The sequence below is a fragment of the Pristis pectinata genome, chromosome 7 (genome assembly GCF_009764475.1).
Source record: "Pristis pectinata isolate sPriPec2 chromosome 7, sPriPec2.1.pri, whole genome shotgun sequence".
In the NCBI taxonomy this organism is placed as follows: Eukaryota; Metazoa; Chordata; class Chondrichthyes; order Rhinopristiformes; family Pristidae; genus Pristis; species Pristis pectinata.
In genome coordinates, this window is record NC_067411.1 from 55,350,341 (window position 1) to 55,375,195 (window position 24,855).

Genomic DNA, 24,855 nt, shown 5'->3' on the forward strand with positions numbered 1-24,855 from the left:
AGGAACTTCCTGAATTTATACAAGTTATGCAGTGCCCCATCCTGCACCCCATCAAAAAAATTAGATGTTGGATCCCAAAAATCACCTATTTGTGTAACTAAAAACTTGACATCATTTTCTTTTCTTTTAATCTGGAGGTCTGTCCTAAGCAATAGGTTTTCACTCAGTGCATCCATGACATTGCAGCCTGCTTTTCTCTGTGATGTACTTGTATCCCTCCCAATGAACAGATCTACATTTTGATAGAAGAGGAAAGGCTGAAATTAATTTCCACCCAGAGAACAGCATCTTTCTTGCTGTGATTACAAATTCTTCGATTCTACTTAGGCAAGTAAATCCAGGGAACTTTTGAGCAAGATGCCAGCAGAAATCTGAAGCTTCCTCTTGGCAAATGAGGAGTAGAAATAATTCATTATCAGTGTAAATTTTAAAAGACTCACAGGGAAATACTACAGGGTGAAGGGGAGGCTGTGTCTTCAGAGACAGGAATAAGTCAGAATTTTATTGAGGAACTGGCTGAATATTTACAAACTGAACAGCACTGGTATCTTTGTGCAGTAATCATCAGAGCAAAAGTAATGCCACACTGTGCAGAACCTCCAACTGGGAAAAGGGTAGGGAATCACAAAAAGACATGAATATTAAGACACAAATACCAAATATAAATGCTGAGTTTTGATCCATGTTTTCCAAACTCCTCTTCAAAAGCATCTTCTTGAAGTTGCTTCTGGATCTATTAAAGACTAATTGATGAGGATTGATGTTGACATTCAATTATTAATGATAAATTATTGTATCATACTACCACCAGGATGGTAGAAGAACTAATTTCATATAGTTTGCTTTTTGTTTGTACCAGAATGAGTCAGTTCTGTTGTAAGGTTATTCATCTGCACTATTAATTCAGATTTTCTCTCTTTACGAACACTGCCTGAGCTATTCGGCTATTCCAGCACTTAGCTTTTGGTTTAAGGATTGAGAGACAGGTCTGAACTGCATTTCGAAGCTTTACCATTGCCCTTTCACTCTCACTCTCTTTCGTATTGTCTTCATTTGTCTATTAACTAGAGTGTCCCATAAACAGCAGGATCACTTTAGCAACCCTGGCCTCAACCCAATACAGATATTTCTTCTGTCCTTTCCATCCCTCCCCCACCTTCTATGAAACTGAAAACTAACCTGCTGTTCCGTTGAAGGCATTTGACCTGATATGGTAATTGTTTCTATTTCCAGATGCTACCTGACCTGCTGAGTGTTTCCAGCATTTTCAGATTTCCAGCACCTGCACTTTTTTTTGATCTTCAAGTTATGGCAGAACTAGATAACTATTTCCCCCCACTCATCATTCAGCAATCAGATCCCATCTAGCAAAGGCAGACTCTTACATGTGAAGGTTAACCACCTCCTCCCACCCCATCCCCCATAATATTTGTAAACAGTGAAACCAACCAAAGACAATCCATGAATTAGAACACTTGAAGGAATTGTAGACATTCCTGCAGGGCAGAAGGAATTTTATATTGCTTGGAAGAATGCAAGCCCGCAGGGAAAGAAGTGGGGCTAGAAACCAGTGACTGGAGAAAATCAGTGGGAGGATCCATGAAGAACCCCACAAAACAGGATAGCCTGAAACCTTTTTTTGAGAAGTAAAATTAAATATTGAGTAGGTCCTGCTGCTGAATATTGATCCATACATATTTGTAACAATCAGCTGCCCTCCTGCCCGAAATAACATTTAGTTATTTAAACAACTAATTATCAGAATCACTAGTGAAAGTGATAGCCAAGATAGCCAAGACTGAAAATTTACCAGAAACAATTATTAGTTTGAACTAATGATTTTTGTTCTATTCTACAAACTTCTAGCTCCCAGAATATTTAAATTGTGCCTCACTAATAGGGAATATTTCACAGTATACCCAGGATTCCCAAATTTTGCTTCCTTTAAATTTATGATACATTACTTCAAACTGACTTAGATAATTAAAACTCCACTCTTGACTTGAATGCTCATGCATACATGAACATTTTTCACATTTTGCAGTACACCCTAACTGTGTTGCAGGTTCCAAACACAGTATTTTAAAAAATTGAATAAGATAGCATGTTTACATAAGTCAATTAAATTTCTAAAATTACAGAGCAATGCAAGTATGTCTTTCTTCGACATCCTCAGAATATACTGCCAGACTGAAGCAGCAACCTTTGACCAACTAAATTTTTGCATGGCTCTTGTAGCTCATTTCCTTATCTTCTTTTTGTCCCACCAAAACCTGTTTAAAAAAGAGAAGCAAATTGAATTTCTTTAATCTGCCAAGTATGATTAAGCATATTTTATGTGCAATTACATTTAGACAATGGGATAAATTAAAGCAGAGCACACCCCACTCATTACTGGACCATTTACAATTTAAGATTGAGATAATCCATTTAAACAGATTATTTTACTCAAACTGATATTAAAGTCTAGATGGTTTAATCTGCATTGCTTCTTGACAGAATCCAAGAACTTCCAAATTCATTACTTTCTCTGGTAATTCAAATGTTGGCCTGCCATGAATTTACGATATACTTAAATGTAACAGAGTAAACTAACACCAAAGTTTTGATAACGGCACGGTAGCGTAGTGGTTAGCGCGACGCTATTACAGCACCAGCGATCGGGGTTCGATTCCCGTCGCTGTCTGTAAGGAGTTTGTACGTTCTCCCGTGTCTGCGTGGGTTTCCTCCGGGTGCTCCGGTTTCCTCCCACATTCCAAAGACGTACGGGTAGGTTAATTTGGGTTTAAAATGGGCGGCGCGGACTCATTGGGCCGGAAGGGCCTGTTACCACGTTGTAAATAAAATTTAATTTAAAAAAGTTATCGAATGCAATGTGGAGGAACTATGGTAACAACTGTAGTTCAGTGATACAAGTCAGACGCTGAGGGTTCCAAATGCACTCTAGAAACATGAGTTTACATCTCAGCGAAATGAGGGGGCACGGTGCTGTTAGTACTGCCCTTTGAATGAGAAACTAAGAACACTTTTCATTTGGTTTTTTAGTTACAAGGATCCCATTACATTTTTCTTCTGAATAATGATGTCCTTCCTGTTAACTGCCAATATTTAATTTGCAACCAATCAAACTAATTACTTAAATTATTTTGACTTCATTACATTTACTTTTGTGATATCTTGCTATGGACCTAGAATGCATTTCCTATCATCACATCAATGAGCATGCTTCAAAAATACTTTATCAGTCATAAAATGTTTCAGACACCCTGAGGTCATGCAAGGTGCTGTATAATCATTCACTCTTTCCTTTAGTTTGATAAATATTTTATTTTCCTTTTGCATACATTCATATCTATATTATAATAAAATTCTGACAATCTAACACCTTCTGAGCTGGGCTAGCAGATTTTCTGATCCATTGGATATCATTCCTGTTGATACCTCAACACAATTTTAATTCACTCTTTTTAGATGCTATGTAGTACATAACAAATAAAAATTACAGTGGTATAACAAAGCTTCAGGCTAACTCAGTGAGTTTAAAAGGAGCATCGGGAAATGGGGACACAATGAGCCAGATGCCAAACCATCAGGATTTCCAAACAATAGGATGGTGGATTATTGTAGTTGCACTGTACCTCCTTTCTTTTTCAATCTTTTTATTAATTTTCAAATTAGTACAAATATATTTAACATAAGTAATTATACATATGGTGCTAAGAGATCAGGATAGCAATCACAACAGTTAAAATATATAATCACAAGGAGTAAAAAAAGTAATCCAGACCTCCTGTTCTCTTATTAAGTGAACAAATACAAAAGGAAAGATTGAACAGAAATGAAATTTAATTATATGGAAGAACCCCCAAATCAAAAAAAATATTGATAATAAACCAAAAAAAACCCAAAAACTTCAAAAAAAAATTGGACTGATAGTCCTTGAATTAAAAAGAAAAAGAAACATTACTATGTCGTCAACTCCGCTCCTCTGCATTCAAGGGTTATTGAGAGGGCTCTGAAAAAGGTAGCTTATATCATATGGAAATATTGAATAACTGGATCGCTTGGCCATTAATGTGACAAAGGTGATCATACAACAAGTAGAAGCAGACAAATGGCGAGATTCCATCATTGGTAACCCAAAAATTGCAGTAATAGGATGAGGTTGTAAATCAATATTCAATACAGATGAAATAATGTTAAAAATATCTTTCCAATATTTTTCCAAAAGGGGACAGGACCAAAACGTGTGTCAGGGAAGCCACCTTCGAATTACATCTGTCACATATAGGATTTATATGATGATAAAAACAGACTAACTTTGTCTTTGGACATGAGTCCTGTGAACCACCTTAAACTGTATCAAAGAGTGTCTAGCACACATTGAAGATGTATTAACTAATTTTCTTCCATGTCTCTGTAGGTAAAAGTATCTGGAGTTCTCTTTCCCATTCATTCTTAATTTTATCAAGTTCCTCTGAACGTATTTTCATAATCCGATCATAAATTATTGCTATCAGGCCCTTCTGATAAGGATTAAAACCTAAAATATTTTCCGTAATTTCTATTTTAAATGGTGTCGGAAAAGAAGGTAAAGTAACTTTTAAAAAATTTCTCATCTATAAATATCAAAAAAAGTGTGATCTAGGCAGATTGTGTTTATTAGACAACTATTCAAAAGATAAAAAACAGCTATCAATGAATAAATCTCAAAAACATGTTATTCCCTTCATTCTCCAAAGGAAACAGCTGAGTCAATTCTAGATGGTTGAAAGAAAAAATGAGATTGAATGGGACTTGATAAATTAAATTTAATCACTCCAAAGAATTTATGAAATTGAAACCATATTTGTATTGTATGTTTAACTATTGGATTAGTCACTTGTTTACTCAATTTAGTAAATGCAAAAGGGAATGAAGCTCCTAAAATAGAAACTAATGAAAATCCTTGCACTGATTCACACTCAAGGTGTACCCAACAGGGACAATGAGTTGCATCTAAATCTTGTGCCCAGAAAATTAAGTATCTAATATTAATTGCTCAATAGTAAAATCTAAAATTAGGCGAAGCCATACCAGCATCCTTTTTTAATCTTTGTAAATATTTCTTACTTAACCTTGGGTTTTTATTCTGCCATATATATATGAAAGAATTTTGGAATCAATAGTGTCGAGAAAGGATTTCAAAATAAAGGTTGGAATCGCCTGAAATAGATACAAAAATTTTGGTAAAATATTCATCTTATGCACTGTACTTCCCTTCCTTTCACCAGCAACCAGTGATGAAAGGAATTCAAACTTCTTATTGGTATGGTCATACTGCAAAGTGTTATTCACTTTCTTACTGGTCAACTGCATCGGCCTACTTGTAAGCCAGTAGGCAAGTAAGCAGGCTTACTTTCACCTCTGACTACAACAGAAGGTGGCAAATGAGAGGAAGAGGCAGTCTAGTCTGGAGATCTCATGGCATGGCAGAAATAGACAAAAGTGGCATCAGGAACATTAGGGCTTCAATCTTTTCAGGTTTTGAAGTTTTGCAAGAATTGTTTTGCCCAACTATAAAAGAGACAAATGAGTCACTCTGCAGCATTTCTCTTTCCTTCCTCTTCTTTCTCTCATTTTATAGCTTTCCCATCTTGGATGCAGCCAAGTGTCATGCAATCCCAATGCCAATATTTTAATAAGCTGACTTATCCCAAGCCCACAAAGAATGATAACATACAAGTGGCCATTCACACAATCACAACTGTGCCTATACTTCAGTGCATCTACATAGCCATTCCCACTTCTATTCTCTCTGTATGCAATTATGTATAATATTCTCTGTTATTTGACTGTGTCATGTGCAAGGTGCTGATGGGCAACTTGAAGCACACATCAGTATCTTGATTCCACTGTGTAGTTTTAGCAGTGGCAAGCCAAAACCTCAGCAAATTTCTTGAATCTATATCATTAATGTGTCTTGCCCTCATTGAAAAAAAATTACACAAGTTTCCGCTAAAATTTCCAAGGTTGAAATGAATGCAATTACTTGGTAATTTTTTGTACATTCCCTGAGGTTATGACGTTAAAGTTTTCAATGTTAAATCTGAGAAATGACTTGTCACAGCTCCTTGTAATAACATTATGTAGTGCTTAAACTATCTTTTTGGTCAAAGACATAGCTGCCATTTACTTTCTGGAAAAAGAATGTCTCCAATTTTATTTCTCAGTAACAAAAGTAACATATTTGAAGTTTGAACTTTTGAAACAGCATCAGTAAATGTATCCATCAAATTGTCTTATGCCTTTTAATTCTTCAATAGAAAGCTTTTAAACTTTAACACCTTGCTCTCCCCAAAGCCTAATTTGGAATTGCTATTTTTGTCTGGATCTGTGATTTCCTTAGTAGGCTGCCTGTGGTACAATTCCTAATTTTCCAGGATGTGGCATCACTTACCAGTTTTATTGAAGAATATGCATTGAGGCTTAAGTACTAACTTAATTTTCAAAATTATTCAAACAAAACTTGAAACTTCAAAAGCTTTAGTTCGGTAGAATTAGTTAGAATGTGTTTTCTTATTTTAGAGGCGAGTGTAGCTTTTGTTCATATGCATGAAAGCAAGGCAATTAGCCTTGTTTTTCAACACGAAATCACTCAATGAAATTGATAGGAGAGAAAAGTAGGACAAAAGAAGAAATTATCAGTTGAGAAATAACTGGCTTCTGATAACACTCGAGAGCAAGTGTGCTTGAGAGGGATGCAAAATGGAAGGCTCTAGATGACCTGGGAAGGGAGGATGTAGGGGTTCAGTAGGATATACGGGCAAAAGAACTGCACTGGGATTGAGTAGTAGAGCAGCCAGCATGTGAAGTAATCTGATGTTGATTGTGTTAAATTGATGAAGGAAACAAGGTAAATAGGGATAGGACATCCTGAGAGTTGAGAATGGAAGGAAACTTCTGATGGACACATTTTTCCTGCAAACCTCATAGAAAATGGAACCTTTAAAACACTGGCCACTCCATGGCATTATATCATACTTCAATTTACAATTCACTATCTGAAAGGACACAACTGAAAACAAGAAGTAGAAGCACAAGGATAAACTAAGATGAAAGTCAGCAAAATGAGAAATGACACCAGAAGGAACAAGAAGAATGATGATTTTTTTTCAGGCTAGCACCTACCAACATGTGGGGATTCTGTTGGGTTTTTATAAAGCTGTTGAAGGAAACACAGAAACCCATTATAATTCCCAGAAAGTCCAAGTATTTATAGTTCTTACTAAACTTTTGTTTCAAGAGAAAGAAATATTTTGTTTTAAGGTGGCAATAGAAGAGACCAGACGTGTTGTTAATTACATGCATCATGGAGAAGGTTAAAAAGTGAAACTTGTCTGGATAAAGCAAAGAAATTCAAATCCTTGTTGATTTGTCCAGCAGCAGACCCAGTGCTTCTTCAAAGGAAAACACTGAGAATTTCAAATTCTGGGTTTATGATGCATTCAGGTGAAAAGCACGGTTTTTAATGTGAAGTAGACTTATCTTGGTACAACTTTAGCTTACGTGCATGCTAAAGCTTAGTTTCACTTTGCAAATTACTCTGTCTAGGACTTTGTAGTATTACAAACCAATAACTGGACTCCTAGTAAGGAGTCATTTTGGGCACAGCAGAGAAAACTGTAAAGCAGCAAAATGACAGTGAGAAACACTGCAGCATTTTGTACATCACACACAAGGAAGTATATATACCTGACACAGTTCTGCTTCCTGTGTTTTCAGGTTTCCAATTATTCTCCTGCCTTTGCTGTGGGTAAAATGCAGGATTCTCCCTGTGGTATGGATGGAACGAATTGCTTGGCTGAGATCTGAAAAGAAAAAAATCATTAATGCTTACCTTAAACACAATAGTCATAATTAAAATTTGCCACAAACATTGGAACTTTATGGTTGGAGTGTGGAGACTTTTTCTGCAATCCCTTTACTCTATAATGCCATTAAAGCCACAAGCTTTCCCTTGTACTGTACGGAATTTGCAGGGTTAGAAACTGGTAGTTGTTACACCAATTTTCCAGGAGTAAAATGGGTAAAACTGTTCACCAAATTAGCAGCCATCAGCCTAGACATCCAGGAGAGATGCTAAAAAAAAAGGAGACAGGCTTGCAAGTTGGTAAGTGAGGGTCCAAATCAGTATATCCAAACAAATAATTGTGGGAAAAAGCTGGGTAGAATTCTGTTCCGAATTCTTCAGCTTATTTAGAAAAGCTCCTAACATCAATTAGGAGTGGGCAAGATGCCAATATGCCTGGTAGTGTACTTCTGGTTGGAGACATGCATGCACTTCTTGCTCGCCATTTTGAGGACTTAAAGGGCCATGTGTATCTTAAAGTATGGAATGGAATATATGGGAAGGAAGTTTTGCTTTACTGAGTTTCTTAATAATTTGACAAATCATGTTGACAACAGAAGTTCTGTGAATGTGATACATTTAAAATAAATGAAGGTGCTTAAAAGAGATGAACTGAACCATTTACAGATAATAAAAGCAGAGGATAGTGACTCAAACCTAGGAAGAGGGAAGATATACAGACCATTGTTTGGGAACAGGACTGTATTAGTTCCATGATCAGTGAGGACAGAGAAGTAAAACATTCAAAAAATTGATGTAGAAGTATGTTCATGCTCCTGTGCCATTCCTACAGTCTGCCCACTCTGTATGCTGCAGATTGTCATTACATGCACATTCAACCCTTTTACTAAGATAACCAAACTTTCCACCTAAAATATGCACGAGCTGCAGACACCACTTTCATTGTTTCACCCAGATATCATCTAGAAGTGCCAATAAAGAACACACCAATATCTTTATAAAGATCATCAAGTCGAAGCCATATTCTAACTAATAATACTTAAAATCAATAATCCAAAGTAAAATTATCACAGCACAGAATGGTATTAAGTAGTGTGCTTACATCTGTTAAATTAGATCTACATATGACATACCTTCTGCTGCCAAACAAGTACCCAAGCAAACCACCTGCTCCCACTCCAGTCCAAAACCCTGGTCTTGAGCTACGACCTGGTTGATATCCACCAGAGTTCTGATTGGCCTTGCCATAATAGCCTTCATTTGCTGTGTACCCTGAAAATAGATAAAGGTGAGAGAACTTAAAAGGGTAAAGCAATATTCGATTTACTCCAAGTCTATGAGAAAGATCAAGTGAAAAGTTGAAGTGAAGAAATGTTTAGCATATAGTGATCATAATGTTGTCCATTTTAAATTAAACCTAGGCGCTTCATTAAAAAGAATATAAATTTCAGGTTGGCAAACTTTTAAAATAATAAATGAGGGAAATACTTCAAATCCAGACCACCCATGCATAAACATTTAAATTATAGACATATTAACCTGACCCCCAAGAGTGAGTTATACATTCAAGAATTTGAGAACAGCGTGAGAGGAAATGTGACCAGATAAGGGCAGAATGGTATCATAAAAATCTATCGTTCATTGGAATTAGTACACGTGTCCCTAGCTCATCCACAGAAACAATGAAATTACCGACCTCTGAACTTTCCTCCAAGCGGGAGTTGCACTTTCAAGAATTCAGGAATTGCATAAGGGATTAGTAGACTACATTGTAAATAACTTGGAACGGACCATTCAATGAGATACCGCAAAAGGAGAGGAGCAAGGATCCAGGAAAGCACTCTGGAATTGATTACCACCCCCCCCCCCCACCCCCACTCTCCAGTGTGAGTGTGCACTAAGGTGGGACGGGGAGGGTGAAGCAGCAGCAGGATTTTGATCAGTTCCCAACACCTGGCTTTCTCCTTCTCCAAACTGCCCCCAAAACCCCCTCACTCTCTTTATCCACCATTCTCACTCCTTGGGTGGGTGGTGGGAATAGGTATGATAACATTTAATGGGATTAATGGATAGCACTTATATACTTTGGGTCACCGAGGTTATTAGCAGTGTGTGCAACTGCAGTGAACAGCACCAAATGGACGGCATTTGGAGGATCCGAGCACAAACCTCAGGAACTGATTCTGCTTTTGCAGAAAGCGCTGATCCGGCCTTACAGAGTAGCCACTGTGGTCACCATATTCTGAAAAAGACATCCAGACATGGGGGGGGGGGTTGGTGGGGTGCGGAGGGGTGAACTACAGAAGCCGGAATTCTGAAGAGACAAGCAGAAAATGCTGGAACTGCTCAGCTGAATGTTTCCAGTGTTTTGTTTTTATTGAGGAGGGGGACACTGAAAGGTAACTAAACTTTTACTCAAGATGGGAAAAATCAGATAGGTGTCATAGAAAGTAAGAATATTTACACCAGAAAAGTCTCAGTGGTGATTTGAAAGAAATATTCTGTAAAGGTAAATGTCAAGTGGCAGATTTTGGAACTGAATTCTATAATAATTCCTTATTGGATGGATTATTTGGAGTACCAGTGGTTAATAGTAAATTTCAGAAAGCTGGCAGTTGAGAAAGGGGTACTTGAGATGTTGTAGGAGAGAAATTTCCTAGATGCTGGCAAAGTCAAAATGCATATCAAAAGTAGAGTTTTAATGAATTAAACATAGAAAAACTATTTTATTAGATGCAAATCAATAGTTGGGAAGTATACATGCTAGATCATCACAAAAGGGACAGCTTAGGAGAAATATTTTATACCGTCATTAAATATTAATGCCCTATAGAGGGGTGCAAACAAAATCTTTAGCAGGATCTGTGGAAAATGTACTAGAAAAAGAAAAAATTATATGTATAGGGAAAGGAATGAGTAGTGGAAATAAATGGACAACTTGTTTAACCAGCTCAATATCCTCCTTTTGAATGTTAAAACAGTCATTCCTTCCTACATCTATCCTGTTCTCATAGCATCTTATTGAAGGATCCTAGTGAACTTACCCGTGTAGGCTGGTCTAAAGCCAGGAGGCGGTGGACATGTTGAAGGACCTGCTGTGCTGTGAAAATCGTCATCACCTTCTGGGCCAGGCTGGTTACCATTCTGTTGGTTTCTCAAACATGTCATATACACCAAATAGGCAAGGCCAAATAGTAAGAGTACCACCATAATATCAGACGAATTGCTGAATACCACAGGATTTTCATAGTTAGATGAGCGATGAACGAATCCAGAATTATCTTTTTTCCTACGATGACCTTCCTCAGTAAGATCTATAACGTATTCCAAGCCACAAGATCCCCTCAAAATGTAAGGATCTTCTGGATAGTTGTAACCTTCACAACTGACAGTGATTGCTCCAAATCGATAAGCAATGTCCATATCTGCCTTGCATTCCCACTGTGTAGGAAAGGGAAAAACAGATTTTTTTTTAAATGCATACAGATAGATAATTAAAACCTTGGCTTTGACCAGTTGATTCTTCAATCAGTATAAAAAGGTCAAAGAATCATTGCAGAAAAGACCATTGTAAAAAACCTTTCCCTCTCACCCCCTTTTCAAGTATCTAATTTCTTTTTGTAAAAATAAGCTCCGTCCATCATTTTTACAAAGTACTGCATTCCAGGTCGAAACTTCATTCCCTATGTTTCTTTTACCCCCGAATAAAAAAACTGTTCCCCACGCATCTTTCCACATTTAAAAAAAATTATTACCAATCATATGAACACTCCAACCGTCTCCCTTAACAGTCCATTCAATGAATTCGCAACCCTGTTTTGAGGAAATAAAATTGCAATTGAACACCTAACCCTAAATGCATCACTACACATTAAATTCTATCTGTCATTCCTTGGCCCTCTTTCCCTGATGAACTACATTCTTTTGTAATCTTAGATAACCTTCTTCATGGTCCACTCTACAACCAATTTTGGTGTCATACGCAAACTTACTAATAATGCCACCTACATTGTCATCCAAATCATTAATATAGATGACAAACAATAACACGGACTCCTGCGTCACACCATGTGTCGTAGGCCTCTAATCTGAAAAACAACCCTCCACTACCATCTTCTGACTCCTTCCACCGAGCCAAATTTATATTCAATTGGCTAGCTCACCCTGGATCCCATGTGATCTGACCTTCCAGACAAGCCTACAATGCCCACATCAATCCTCTTGGTCATCTTTTCAAAAAAAAACTCAAATCAAATTTGAGAGACATGATTTCCCCACACACAAAGTCATGCTGACTATCCCTAATCAGTCCTTGCTTTTTCAAATGCAGGTTGATCCTGTCTCTCAAAATCCCCTCCAGCAGCTTTCCCCACCACCGATGTTAGGCTCACTAGCCTGGAGTTTCCTGGCTTGTCCTTGCAGCCCTTCTTAAATAAGGACATCATTAGCACATTCGAGTCTTCTGGTAGCTCACCTATGGCTATTGATGATACAAATATCTCTGCTAGGGCCCCAGCAACTTCTTCCCTGGCTTCCCACAATGTCTGAGGAAACACTTGGTCAGGCCCCAAGTACTTATCCACCTTTATGCGCTTTAAGACTGCCAGCACCTCTTCTTTTGTAACGTGGATATGCTTCAAGATATTCTTTTCCCTGAATTTCCTGACTTCCATGACCTCCTCCACAGTAAATACAGACAAGAAATATTAATTTAAAAGCTCGCCCATCTCCTGTGGCTCCACACGTAGATGACCACACTGATCCCCAAGGGACCTATTCTCTCCCTAGTTACCTTTTCGCTCTTAATATACTTGCAGGATCTCTTAGGATTCTCCCTTACCTTATCTGCTATAGCTATCTCAAGTCTTCCTTTTTCCCTCCTGATTTCTCTCATAAGTGTACTCCTACATCCCTTGTACTCAAGGGATTCAATTGATACCTGACACATGCCTCTTCTTTTCTTAATATCTCTCATCAACCAGGGTTTCCTAATCCTGCCAGTCTTGCCCTTCAATTTAACCGGAACATGTTCAGAATCAGATCTATTATCACTGACATATGTAGTGAAATATGTTGTTTTGCGGCAGCAGTACTGTGCAAGACATAAAAATTACTACAGGTTACCAAAAAATAAATAAAGTATTGCAATAGAGGAATAATGATTTAGTGTTCATGGACCATTCAGAAATCTGATGGCAAAGGGAAAGAAGCTGTTTCTAAAATGTTGAGTGTGGGTCTTCAGGCTCCTGTACCTCCTCCTTGATGGTAGTAATGAGAAGAGGGCACATTCCAGATGGCGAGGGTCCTTAATGATGGATGCTGCCATCTTGAAGCACCGCCTCTTGAAGATGTCCTCGATGGTGGGGAGGGTTGTGCCCATGATGGAGCTGGCTGAGTCTACAACCCTCTGCAGCCTCTTTTGATCCTGCACATTGGAGCCTCAAATCCATTGGAGTCAGAATGCTCTCCACTGCACATCTATAGAAATTTGCAAGAGTCCTTAGTGACATACCAAATCTCCTCAAACTCCGAATGAAGTAGAGCCGCTGGCATGCCTTCTTCGTGACTGCATCAATGTGTTTGGCCCAGGATAGATCCTCTGAGATGTTGATGCCCAGGAACTTGAAGCTGTTCACCCTTTCCACAGCCGACCCTCAACGAGGACTGGTATGTGTTCTCCCGACTTCCCCTACCTGAAGTCCACAATCAATTCCTTGATCTTGCTGACGTCAAGTGCGCGGTTGTTGTTGCGACACCACTCAACCAGCAGATCTATCTCACTCCTGTACGCCCCCTCGTCACCATCTGAGATTCTGTCAATAACAGTGGTGTCATCTGCGAATTTACAGATGGCGCTGAACTCCCCACATCTCACTTTGGAAAGCCTCCCACTTGGCCTTTACCTGCTAACAGCCTCTCCCAATCAAGCTTTTGCAAGTTCCTGTCTAATGCCATCAAAATCAACCTTGCCCCAATTTAGGACTTGTTCTTGTGAACCACTCCCGTCTTTTTCCATAATTTCAATAGTTTTGAAATAGTTATGTCACTGGTCCCAAAGTGCTCTACCACTGACACTAATTTCCAAATAGGAGGTCAATTGTTGCCCCCTCTCTAGTATGGCCATCTACAGATTGCTCGAGAACACTTTCCTGGACACAATTAACATTTCTGCCCCATCCAAGTCCCAGTCAATATTAGAAATGTTAAAATCATCTACTATCACAACCTACTATTATTCCTACACCTATATGTAATCTCCCTACATATTTGCTCCTCTATTTCCTGCTGACTACTCGGGGCCTGTAGTACAATCCATCAAAGTGATCACCCACTTTTTATTTCTAAGTTCTACCGATATAGCCTCACTGGACGATTCCATAAGAATATTCTTGCCAAGATGTTCTCGCTAATCAAAAACACAACTCCCCCTCCTCTTTCACCTCGTCTTCTATCCTGCCTGTAGCATTTGTACCCCGGAACACTGAGATGACAGTCTTACCCATCCTCAACCATATTTCTGTAATAGCTATAATAACCCAGTTCCATATGCCTATCCATGCCCCAAGTTCATCCATTTTACCTGTCAAGCTTGTTGCATTAATATAAATGTAGTTCATACACCTTTGGGTCTTCCCCCCCCACCCCCGTCACACTAGCTTAAACGCTCCCAAGTAGCACTAGCAAATGTCCTTCCGAGGATATTAGTCTCCCTCCAGTTCAGGTACAGGTCACCCCTGCCCCAGAAGAGATCCCAATGGTTCAAGAACCCAAATCTCTCCTTCCTGCACCAGCTCCTTAGCCGCACATTCATCTACCCTATCTTCCTATCCCTACTCTCACTAGTGCATGGCACCAGGAGGAATCCAGAGATTACAACCCTTGAGGGCTTGCTTTTTTAACCTTTGGCTAATTCCCTATATTCACTCTGCAGGATATTATTACTTTTTGTACCTCTGGCTGGTCACCCTCCTCCTTGAGAATGTTCTGCAACCACTCGGCACCCAGAAGGCAACGCACCATCCTGCCACAGAATCTCCTTTCTGTCCCCTATCACTACAGCTTTCCCTGTTTCCACCCTCCCTTGCTGTGCATCAGAGGTAGTTGTTGTGCCCCAGGCCTGGCTGCTGCTATTGCTCTCCTCTGTAAGGCCATCCCCACTCCCCTCCGCCACACTCACTCCCCAAACAGTAAACAAAACTTGTTAATAGGGAGAATGGCCACAGGGAATCCTGCACTCTCTGCCCACTCCCTTTCCTGGTGGTCACATAACAGCTTGCTGCCTGCACTTTAAGTGTGACCACCTCAGTAAAGCTCCTGTCTATGATGCTGTCAGCATTATGGATGCTCCTGATTGAGTGCAACTGCAGTTCCAGCTGCTCAATGCCTCAGTCAGGAGGTGTAGCTGGACACACTTCCCATAGGTGTAGTGATCAGGTACACTAGAAGTTTCCCTAATCTCCCACATCCTGCAGGAGGAGCATATAGCTGCCCTGACTGCTATCTCTCAACTACCAAGACTACAAAGGAAAGTAAAAGATCTCACCTTATCACTGTTCAGCCTCCTTGCAAAAGTTTCTTGAGACAAAGTCTCTTGAGATAAAGCCTCAGCACTTGCATCTCAAACACAGCACTTTGACCTCAACAACAACCACTCTCAGAATGGCCACTTCAAGAAAGCTCCGCTATCTTCTCTGCTGCTACAGGGTGCACTAGTCATTGCAAAGATTAATTACCAATCCCTCTGCCATGTTAATTCATAATAACAAGGCAGCTCATATTGCCATTGTTACGTTCTCAATCCATAACCACAACTTCCTGATCTATCCAGGTCTATTACTTAATCAGCCTCTTTGTTTAATATTATCTGTGGTGTGGCACTAGTCAGGTCCCAAGTACTTCCCAAACCTGTGACCTCTACCACCAAGAACAATGAAGATAGCAGGAGCATAGTAACACCACTACTTGCAGGTTCCCCTCCAAATCACACACCATCCTGACTCAGAAATATACTGCTACTCCTTCATTGCTGGACGAAGTCCTGGAACTCCTACCCAACAGCACTGTAGTACCTTCACCAGAATGATCGAATTAGTTCAAACTGGTGGCTTATGTGATTCTCAATGAGAATTATGAATGGCAATAAATTCTGGTTTTGCCAGACATGCCCAAAACCGGAAACAATAATACAAATAACTCTTAAAGCATTCCTGTTTACTTCCTGATGAAGGGTCTTGGCCCGAAACGTCGACCGTTCATTTTCCTCTATGGATGCTGCCTGATCCACTGAATTCCTCCAGCATTTTGTGTGTGTTGCTCCAGATTTCCAGCATCTGCAGTCTCTCGTGTCTCCTGTTTTCTTCTCTATTCCTTGCTATTGAAGGTCATGCCCAGTCTCTACCTCTCAACTCAAACTAGAATTTCTGAAAATAGATTTCTTCTAAACTGAGAATTTGTATAATAATCCTCTTCTCCATTGACATTACGGTAACAACTCTACCTTGGTCACTATTTTCAAAACAAGCAGTTCCAAACCCACACTGTTATAGTTGGAGCAACAAACAAGGTGCTGGAGGAACTCAGCAGAAGGGAGGGAAATGAATAGTCAATGTTTCGAGTTGAGACCCTTCATCTGTTGCCTGACCTGTTGGGTTCTTCCTGCATCTTGTTTATTGCTCCAGATTCCAGCATCAGCAGGCTCTTGCATCTCCTGTTATAGTTAGAAGTGTGCACGTATCATTCATTTGCATACCTGTACATCATAGCCATCCCAGCCTTTATTATAACACTGCACCACTTGTGGAATGAAGGAAGTGCAGCCAGCTGTGCCGCCAACACACTGCAGCTGGGGCACGGGGTTAGTTCTCCGGCCATTTGTATATCGTCCATTATATAGTGTCAGAGCTTGGACTTCTCGAAGGAGGATTCTTTCTGGGGAAATGACAAATATTTCCAATTAGAGCCATGAAGTCAGAGAGCAATACAACACAGATACAGGCCCTTCAGCCCAATGAGTGCATGCCAATCATGACGCCCACCTAGCTTGTCCCAATTTCCTGCATTTGGCCCATATCCCCCTAAGTCCCGCCACTGCATGCACCTATCCAAGTGCTTCTTGTACCTGCCTCAACCACTTCCTCTGGCAGCCTGTTCCATATACCCTCTGCGTGAAAATGTTGCCCCTCAAATCCCTTTTAAATTTTTCCCCTCTCACCCTTAATCTCTTCCCCCTAGTTTTGAACTCCCACACGCTGGGGAAAAGACTGCTACTGTACACCATATCTATGCCCATAATGATATTCGAAACCTCTAAGATCACTCCCCATTCTCCTACACTCCAAGAAATAAAGACCTAGCCTGGCCAACCTCTCCCTAAAGCTCAACATCCTCAAATCTTCTCTGCGCTCTTTCCAGTTTAACCACATCTTTCCTATACCAGGGTGACCAAAACTGTACACAGTACTCTGTGCAACCTCACCAATGACTTATACAACTGCAACATGATGTCCCAATTCCTACACTCAATGCCCTGACTGAAGGTCAGCATGCTAAATGCCCTTTTCACCACCCTGTCTACCTGTGACACTGCTTTCAACGAACTATGCACTTGTACTCCTAGGTCCCTCTGTTCCATTACAATCCCCAGTGCCCTACCATTCATAGTACAAGTCCTATGCTTTTTTGACTTTCCAAAATGCATCACCTCACACTAACCTGTATTGAAATCCATTTGCCACTCCTCGGTCCACTTCCCTAACTGATCAAGATCCCCCTGTAATCTACGATAACCTTCTTCACTATCAACACCACCTCCTAATTTCATGTCATCCGCAAACTTACTGATCAAACCTTGTGCATTCGCATCCAAATCATTTATATAAATAACGAATAACAAAGGTCCCATCACCGACTCCTGCAGCACACCACTAGTCACCGGCCTCCATTCTGAGAAACAACCTTCAACCACCACCCTCTGCTTCCTACCTCTGAGCCAATTTTGAATCCACCTAACTAGCTCTCCCTGGATTCCATGGGACCTAACCTTCCAGACCAGCCTACCATGTGGGACCTTGTCGAAGGCCTTGCTAAAGTCCAAGTAGACAACAGCCACTGCCCTACCATCATCTACCTTTTTGGCTACCTCTTCAAAAAAAAACTCCAAAAGCCATGATGACTCCTCCTAATCAGACTATCTATCCAAATGCTGGTGGATCCTGTCCCTCAGAATTCCCTCCAGTAACTTCCCCAATACTGATGTCAGGCTGACCAGCTTGCAGTTCCCTGGCATGTCCTTTCTACCTTTCTTAAACAACAGAACAACATTAGCCACCTTCCAGTCTTCAGGAACTTCACCAGTGGCTAGAGATGAAGCAAATATCCCTGCAAGGACCTCCACGATTTCTCCTCTAGCCTCCCACAAAGTCTGAGGATGCAATCAGTCAGGCCCTGAGGATTTATCGAAATTGATGCGCTGCAAGGCTGCGAATACCTCCTCCTTGGTTATATGAATGTTCTCCAAAACATCTCCACTAGTTTGCTTTATCTCTTGAGCAACCATGATTTTCTCATCAGTAAACACGGAGGGGAAATATTCATTAAAAATCCCACCCATTTCCTGTGGCTCAAGACATCAATGGCCCTGCTGATCTCTAAGGGGACCTACTCTCTCCCTGGCCACCCTTTTACTCCTAATGTAGCTATAGAACTTTGTGGGATTTTCTTTAACCTTACCTGCCAAATCCATCTCATACCCTCTCTTTGCCCTCCTGATTTCCATCTTAAGAGTAGTCTTAATCTTTTTATAGTCATCAAGGGATTCACGGTGAAGATGAGGTGGTTGAGGCCAGGGAACTGAAAGTTGTTAAAATGGTGCAGAGCATGCAAGGTGTCCCAGATGTAGGTGGGAAGAGACTTAACAGGACAAAATAGAGTCGAGGTATAAGGAGATAAACTCAGTGGGGCAGAAACAATGGACTTACAAGGACAGTCTTGTTTGTGAATCTTGGCTGGAAGAAACAGGCAGTATGGAGGTGGGGATCTAGCAGGCTGGAGGCTGTGGAGGGGAGATCTCCTGAAGTGATGAGATCTGTGATGGTAATAGTATGGTGCCCTGATGATCATTGATGGGCTAATGATTTGAGGGTAGGTATGAGGTGGTGTGTAAGAGCTGCCACTAGCTTTGCAAGGTAGAGTTCAGTCTGCTAGATTATAACAGCACTTGTCCTTGTCTGAGGGCTTGATGGCAAAGTTGGAATTTGTTTAGAGTGAGCAGAGAGCTGCATTTCAGAGGGAGTCAGGCTAGAGTGGGTGAGGGGAGCAGAGAAGTCAAGATTGTTGCTTCAGCAGTTGGAAGTGAAAAGGTTGAGAGGGTAAAAGGCCAGAAGGGGGTGTCCAAGTGGAAGAGGAGGGTTGGAGAAAGGAGAGAGAGAGAGAAATCCTTATCAGAGAAATAGGCATGGAGGCAGATGAAAGAAGAGCTCAACATCATAGCAGGCCCAGAACATGTTGAGGTACAGCCGCAGGGGCAGAAAATTGAGGCCCCTCCTGAGAGCAGACCACTTTGCATCAGAGAGCGGGAGGTCACTGAGGATGGTAAAGACATGGCAACATTGAAGAGGAGGTCAGGCACAGGATCAGAAGAGGGGAGTGGGGTGGAGGGCTCCGGGGGTGTGAGGTCGTGGGATTTGAGGTGGTGGTGGTGGGGGAAGATGGCTCAGAGCGAGGGGAGGGCGAGAGGTTGGGTGGCATATGAAATCAGTGGTAGGCGTCAGTCAGACTCTTCACCTAGGCCAATGATTCTGTAGTTAGATTCACAACCCTAGGCAGGGTATTTTTGACGGCAGAATCAGATCCTAGACCCTGGCTGAAATTTAGTCATAGAGTCAAACAGCATAGATACAGGCCCTTCAGCCCTCCAAGTCCATGCTGACCATCAAGCACCCATTTACATTAATCCTACTTTATTCACCCAACATTCCCATCAACTCCTCCCAGATTCTAACACTCACAACTTAGTGGCCACAGCTTTGAGGTGTGAGGGGATATTGGAGCCGCTGGGGAAACCCACTTGGTCGCAGGAAGGACATACTAACTCCACACAGACAGCACTGGATGTCAGGATTGAACCTGGATCTATGAGACATACCATTAAACGTCATACCATTAAACCTAGCAGTTCTGCACACACCTTACTCCTAATGGTGATTTATGTGGAACAGCATGACTTTTACTGCTACACCTAGGTTCAGAAATGCCAAAAACTATTCAACAGCAGTTGTGGAGATAATAACTCAGTGTCAATCAGTAAATAGCTTGTCCTATTAAATACATGGCAGAGAGACTCAACAGGACAGTTATAAAATATGTGTGCATAAAGCTGCTTGATCGTTAGAGTAACACTCTAAATAATACTAGTTCAGATGGGAAGTTGCCAATATTGATCTCCTGTTCCAATTAGGACTTGGAACAGCCTGGAAATATAGATGTCAAGAGCTTTAAAAGAGCAGTGAAGATGAATTTCTTTACACAGAGGAGGTTTAGACGGTTCTTGGGGGGGGGGGGGGAGTTTTTGCACAGGGAGCGTGGTTGGAGTCTGGAAGACGCTCCTGAAGAGGTGTGGAGGCAGTGACTCTCACAGCACTCAAGAAGCATCTAGACCCAATGTAAGTAAATGAAATTAATGCAGGTAGGTACCACGGGAAGCATGGATATGGTGGGCCGAAGGGCCTGCTTCCGAGCCGTACTCGAGGACTCAGAGTTGCAGCTCTGAAACCTTATTTTCCGGACACTTGCGGTTTGGTAAACACGCCAAGGGCCACCGCACCAGCCCCAGCCCCAACTAACCCCACAGCCCGAGAACCGGAGCAGCCGATGGCCCCGCCATCACCTCACCCGGGGTCCCTCCTAGTTCTGGGTGCCAGGGATCGAACTAGGTAACCGGCCTTCACCTGAATCGTGCGCCGCCTCCACCAATGCGCCAAGACACAGCCAGGCCACGACACCCAGGCCGCTCATCTCCGTGACGCCACCGCCTCCCGGCTCCCGCGCAATGCGCATGCGCGCCCAGCCCGCCCGGTCAAAGGCACAATGCAGTGACGTAGGTCTCACGCAGCAAGTGATGTCATTCCCTGGGCACAGTGAGGGCCAAGCGGGCCGGGAGCAGGTCCATGGACGTCGGGTGACAGCGGTCGGGTCAAAGTCTTGCTTGTGGTGTGTGAGCAAAGTGTGAATGAGGACTCTAACCTGGCTCTGTAATAATGTGTCAATAAAGGGACCCAGACTGCAGGCCTGGGCCAGCGAATAAAGTTACTCTGGCCAATGCTTAGGGTGAAGGAATCCAGTCTTAGCCTGGTGAACAGAGTGATTTCTGCTATTACCTGGAATGTGTCAATAAGTGGATCTAGTTCCAGGTACGTGTTGGTGAATAGGGTTACCCCGATCAGGAATCCGAAAAGCAAGATACAATTAGAATTGCATATGTGGCCTTATCTGTATAGAAGTAGTTAATTTCTCAGATCTTTTTATCCGAACAGGAATAACTTAAGCAAGTGGTGAGGCAAGGAAAAGGAGGAAAGAAGGTGGCAGAAAAGGAGAGGTTAAAAGATAGAGGAAATGGTAACTGGATAACTAAGTAAATGAAAGATAAGTACAACAATTTAAAATGGCAGCAACAGAACCATTAATAGGACCTGTTGTCTGAAAAATAGGTGATGGTTATGACTTAATATTGAAACAAACATTGATTTGGGGAGATTGTGTATTCCTGTTTTCTACTTTGATATACAGTGGCATGCAAAAGTTTGGGCACCCCTGGTCATAATTTCTGTTACTTTAAATTAATTTTTTTTAATTTTTAAATTTAAATTAAATTTTATTTACAGCATGGTAACAGGCCTTTCTGGCTCAACGAGTCCGCACCACCCATTTTAAACCCCCAAATTAACCTACCCGTACGTCTTTAGAATGTGGGAGGAAACCGGAGCACCGGGAGGAAACCCATGCAGACACAGGGAGAACGTGCAAACTCTTTACAGACAGCAACGGGAATCGAACCCCGATCGTTGGCGTTGTAATAGTGTCGTGCTAACCGCTACGCTACCGTACTGCCCCGTGAATACTTGAATAGTTAAGTGAGTAGAAGATGAACTGATGTCCAAAAGTCATGAAGTTAAAGATGAAACATTCTTTTCAACATTTTAAGCAAGATTAGTGTATTATTTTTGTTTTGTATAATTTTAGAGTGGAAAAAAAAGGGAAGGAGCACCATGCAAAAGTTTGGGCACCTCAAGAGATTTGAGCTCTCAGATAACTTTTACCAAGGTCTCAGACCTTCATTAGCTTGTTAGGGCTATGGCTTGATCACAGTTATCATTAAGAAAGGCCAGGTGATGCAAATTTCAAAGCTTTATAAATACCCTGACTCCTCAAACCTTGTCCCAACAATCAGCAGCCATGGGCTCCTCTAAGCAGCTGCCTAGCACTCTGAAAATTAAAATAAATGATGTCCACAAAGCAGGAGAAGGCTATAAGAAGAGAGCAAAGCATTTTCAGGTAGCCGTTTCCTCAGTTCATAATGTAATTAAGAAATGGCAGTTAACAAGAACGGTAGAGGTCAAGTTGAGGTCTGGAAGACAAAGAAAACTTTCCGAGAGAACTGCTCGTAGGATTCAAAACCCCCGTTTGACTGCAAAAGACCTTCAGGAAGATTTAGCTAGATTTAGCAGTGGTGGTGCACTGTTCTACTGTGTAGCGACACCTGCACAAATAGGAAGAGTTATCAGAAGAAAACCTCTCCTGCATCCTCACCACAAAATTCAGCGTCAGAAGTTTGCAAAGGAACATCTAATCAAGCATGATGCATTTTGGAAACAAGTCCTGTGGACTGATGAAGTTAAAATAGAACTTTTTGGCTGCAATGAGCAAAGGTATGTTTGGAGAAAAAAGGGTGCAGAATTTCATGAAAAGAACACCTCTTCAATTGTTAAGCATGGGGGGTGAATCGATCATGCTTTAGGCTTGTGTTGCAGCCAGTGGCACGGGGAACATTTCACTGGTAGAGGGAAGAATGAATTCAATTAAATACCAACAAATTCTGGAAGCAAACATCACACCGTCTGTAAAAAAAAAGCTGAAGATGAAAAGAGGATGACTTCTACAACAGGAATAACAATCCTAAACACGCCTCAACATCCACAATTGACTACCTCAAGAGACACAAGCTGAAGGTTTTGCCATGGCCCTCACAGTCCCCTGACCAAAACATTATGGAAGATCTGTGAATAGACCTCAAAAGAGCAGTGCATGCAAGACAACCCAAGAATCTCACAGAAGTAGAAGCCTTTTGCAAGGAAGAATGGGTGAAAATCCCCCAAACAAGAACTGAAAGACTCTTAGCTGACTACAGAAAGTGTTTACAAGCTGTGATACTTTCCAAAGGGGGCGTTACTGAGTACTGACCATACAGGGTGCCCAAATTTTTGCTTCGGGCTCTTTTCCTTTTTTGTTATTTTAAAACTGTAAAAGATGGAAATAAAAAAAGTAATCTTGCTTAAAATATTAAAGAAATGTGTCATCTTTAACTTCATGCCTTTTGGAAATCAGGTCATCTTTTACTCGCTTAGCTATTCACAGTAACAGAAATTTTGACCCGGGTGCACAAACTTTTGCATGCCACTCCCTTTTCTTCCTTTTTTACCACCTTCTCTCCTACAACATTTTTCCATTACTTGTAATTGCTTAAATGCAATTAAATCTTATTTCTTTGCTTTTGCATAAGGAAACTATCGTGAAACAGGAATTTCCTTTTATTTCTCTCAATTTTATATATTCCTCTATAACTGTGGACACCAAACACATATTGGTTGATCACTTTCCAAGCACCTTTGTTCACTCCATAAGCTGAAGCCTGAGCTGTTGATGGCTTGAAATTTAATTCCCTGACCTACTTTGACTCTCATATCTTTGTCCTTGTAAACATTCCTACTGAAGCTCAGGTAATAGCAACTCATCCTGATACAGAGAACACTGGAGTAGGAATAAAAAAAATAAAATGATGGAAATACTTAGCGGGCCAGGCAGCTCCAATGGAGTGACAACAATGGCTTTTAGTTGGAGTGAATCTCTCTACTTGGACAAGTAGTCTGAAAATTTAGCAACAGTGGAGGGAGAGATTGTTGATGGGATGGTAGAGGTGTGTGTCATCAGTGTGTCATACACTGATGCTTTGTTTTCAGATGTTACCAAAGGGCAGTTTGCCAGTGATGAATAGGAGGAACTCAAGAACATTGGGATTAACTGGAAGTAATGGTATGTGTGCAGGAAGCAGATTTATTTTGGTGATTCTCTAACAGTAATTGGATAGGTACAAATGGGTCTGGTGAGTGCACTCGCAACGAGCTGTATGATGATGGAGAGGCACTGAAGAACGTTGATGAAGTCAATGTCACTGACAAAGAGAAGGACAAGGAGAGAATAATTATCTTTGTCATTCTGTGCAAATTGTCACTAGCAACTTTGGAAAGGGCCATTTCAATACTGAGGCAATGATGGAAACCTAAATAAGGTGTTTTAAGAAAAGTGGCTGAAAATTTGGGATTCAGTAACGTGTTCAGAGATGTTGGAAAGGAAAGAGGTTGGAGATGATCAGTAGCTTACAAGGATTGAGAGGTCAAGGGTTGTTTATTTTTGAAGCAGAGCGTGGTGATGGCAGATTTGAAAGAGAAGGGAATAACATCTGAGGAAGAGAACTATTAACAATAGAAAGGAGTCAGGAAGGGATGTGTAAAAACAGCTTTTCTAAAATTTCTGTCCTTTTAGATATTCAATTTTGCAGTTTACAACAAGATGTACAACTAGGACCCTGTAAATACAATTTTCCGTTATGAGTTTATCATCACTATTATTAAGATCACTTAAACTACTGTCAGCACAGATCCTCAGTATAGCACATTCTTACATTCTTGCGCATTCGAATTGATGTACTATGATGCAGCCAGTCAGAGACTCAA

The 24,855-nt window shown here is 41.0% G+C and overlaps 1 protein-coding gene across 1 annotated transcript; it reads right to left on the reverse strand.

Annotated features, from left to right (window-relative positions):
* Nucleotides 1-475: 475 nt before the first annotated feature.
* On the reverse strand, nt 476-20,924 carry saraf (store-operated calcium entry-associated regulatory factor). The gene is made up of 6 exons (XM_052020528.1): nt 20,797-20,924; nt 16,602-16,780; nt 10,897-11,293; nt 8,986-9,124; nt 7,735-7,850; nt 476-2,273 (listed from the first exon to the last, which is right to left on the reverse strand). The coding sequence occupies exons 1-6, from the start codon at nt 20,903-20,905 to the stop codon at nt 2,248-2,250; spliced, it is 966 nt and encodes a 321-aa protein (XP_051876488.1). The 5' UTR covers nt 20,906-20,924; the 3' UTR covers nt 476-2,247.
* Nucleotides 20,925-24,855: the final 3,931 nt, after the last annotated feature.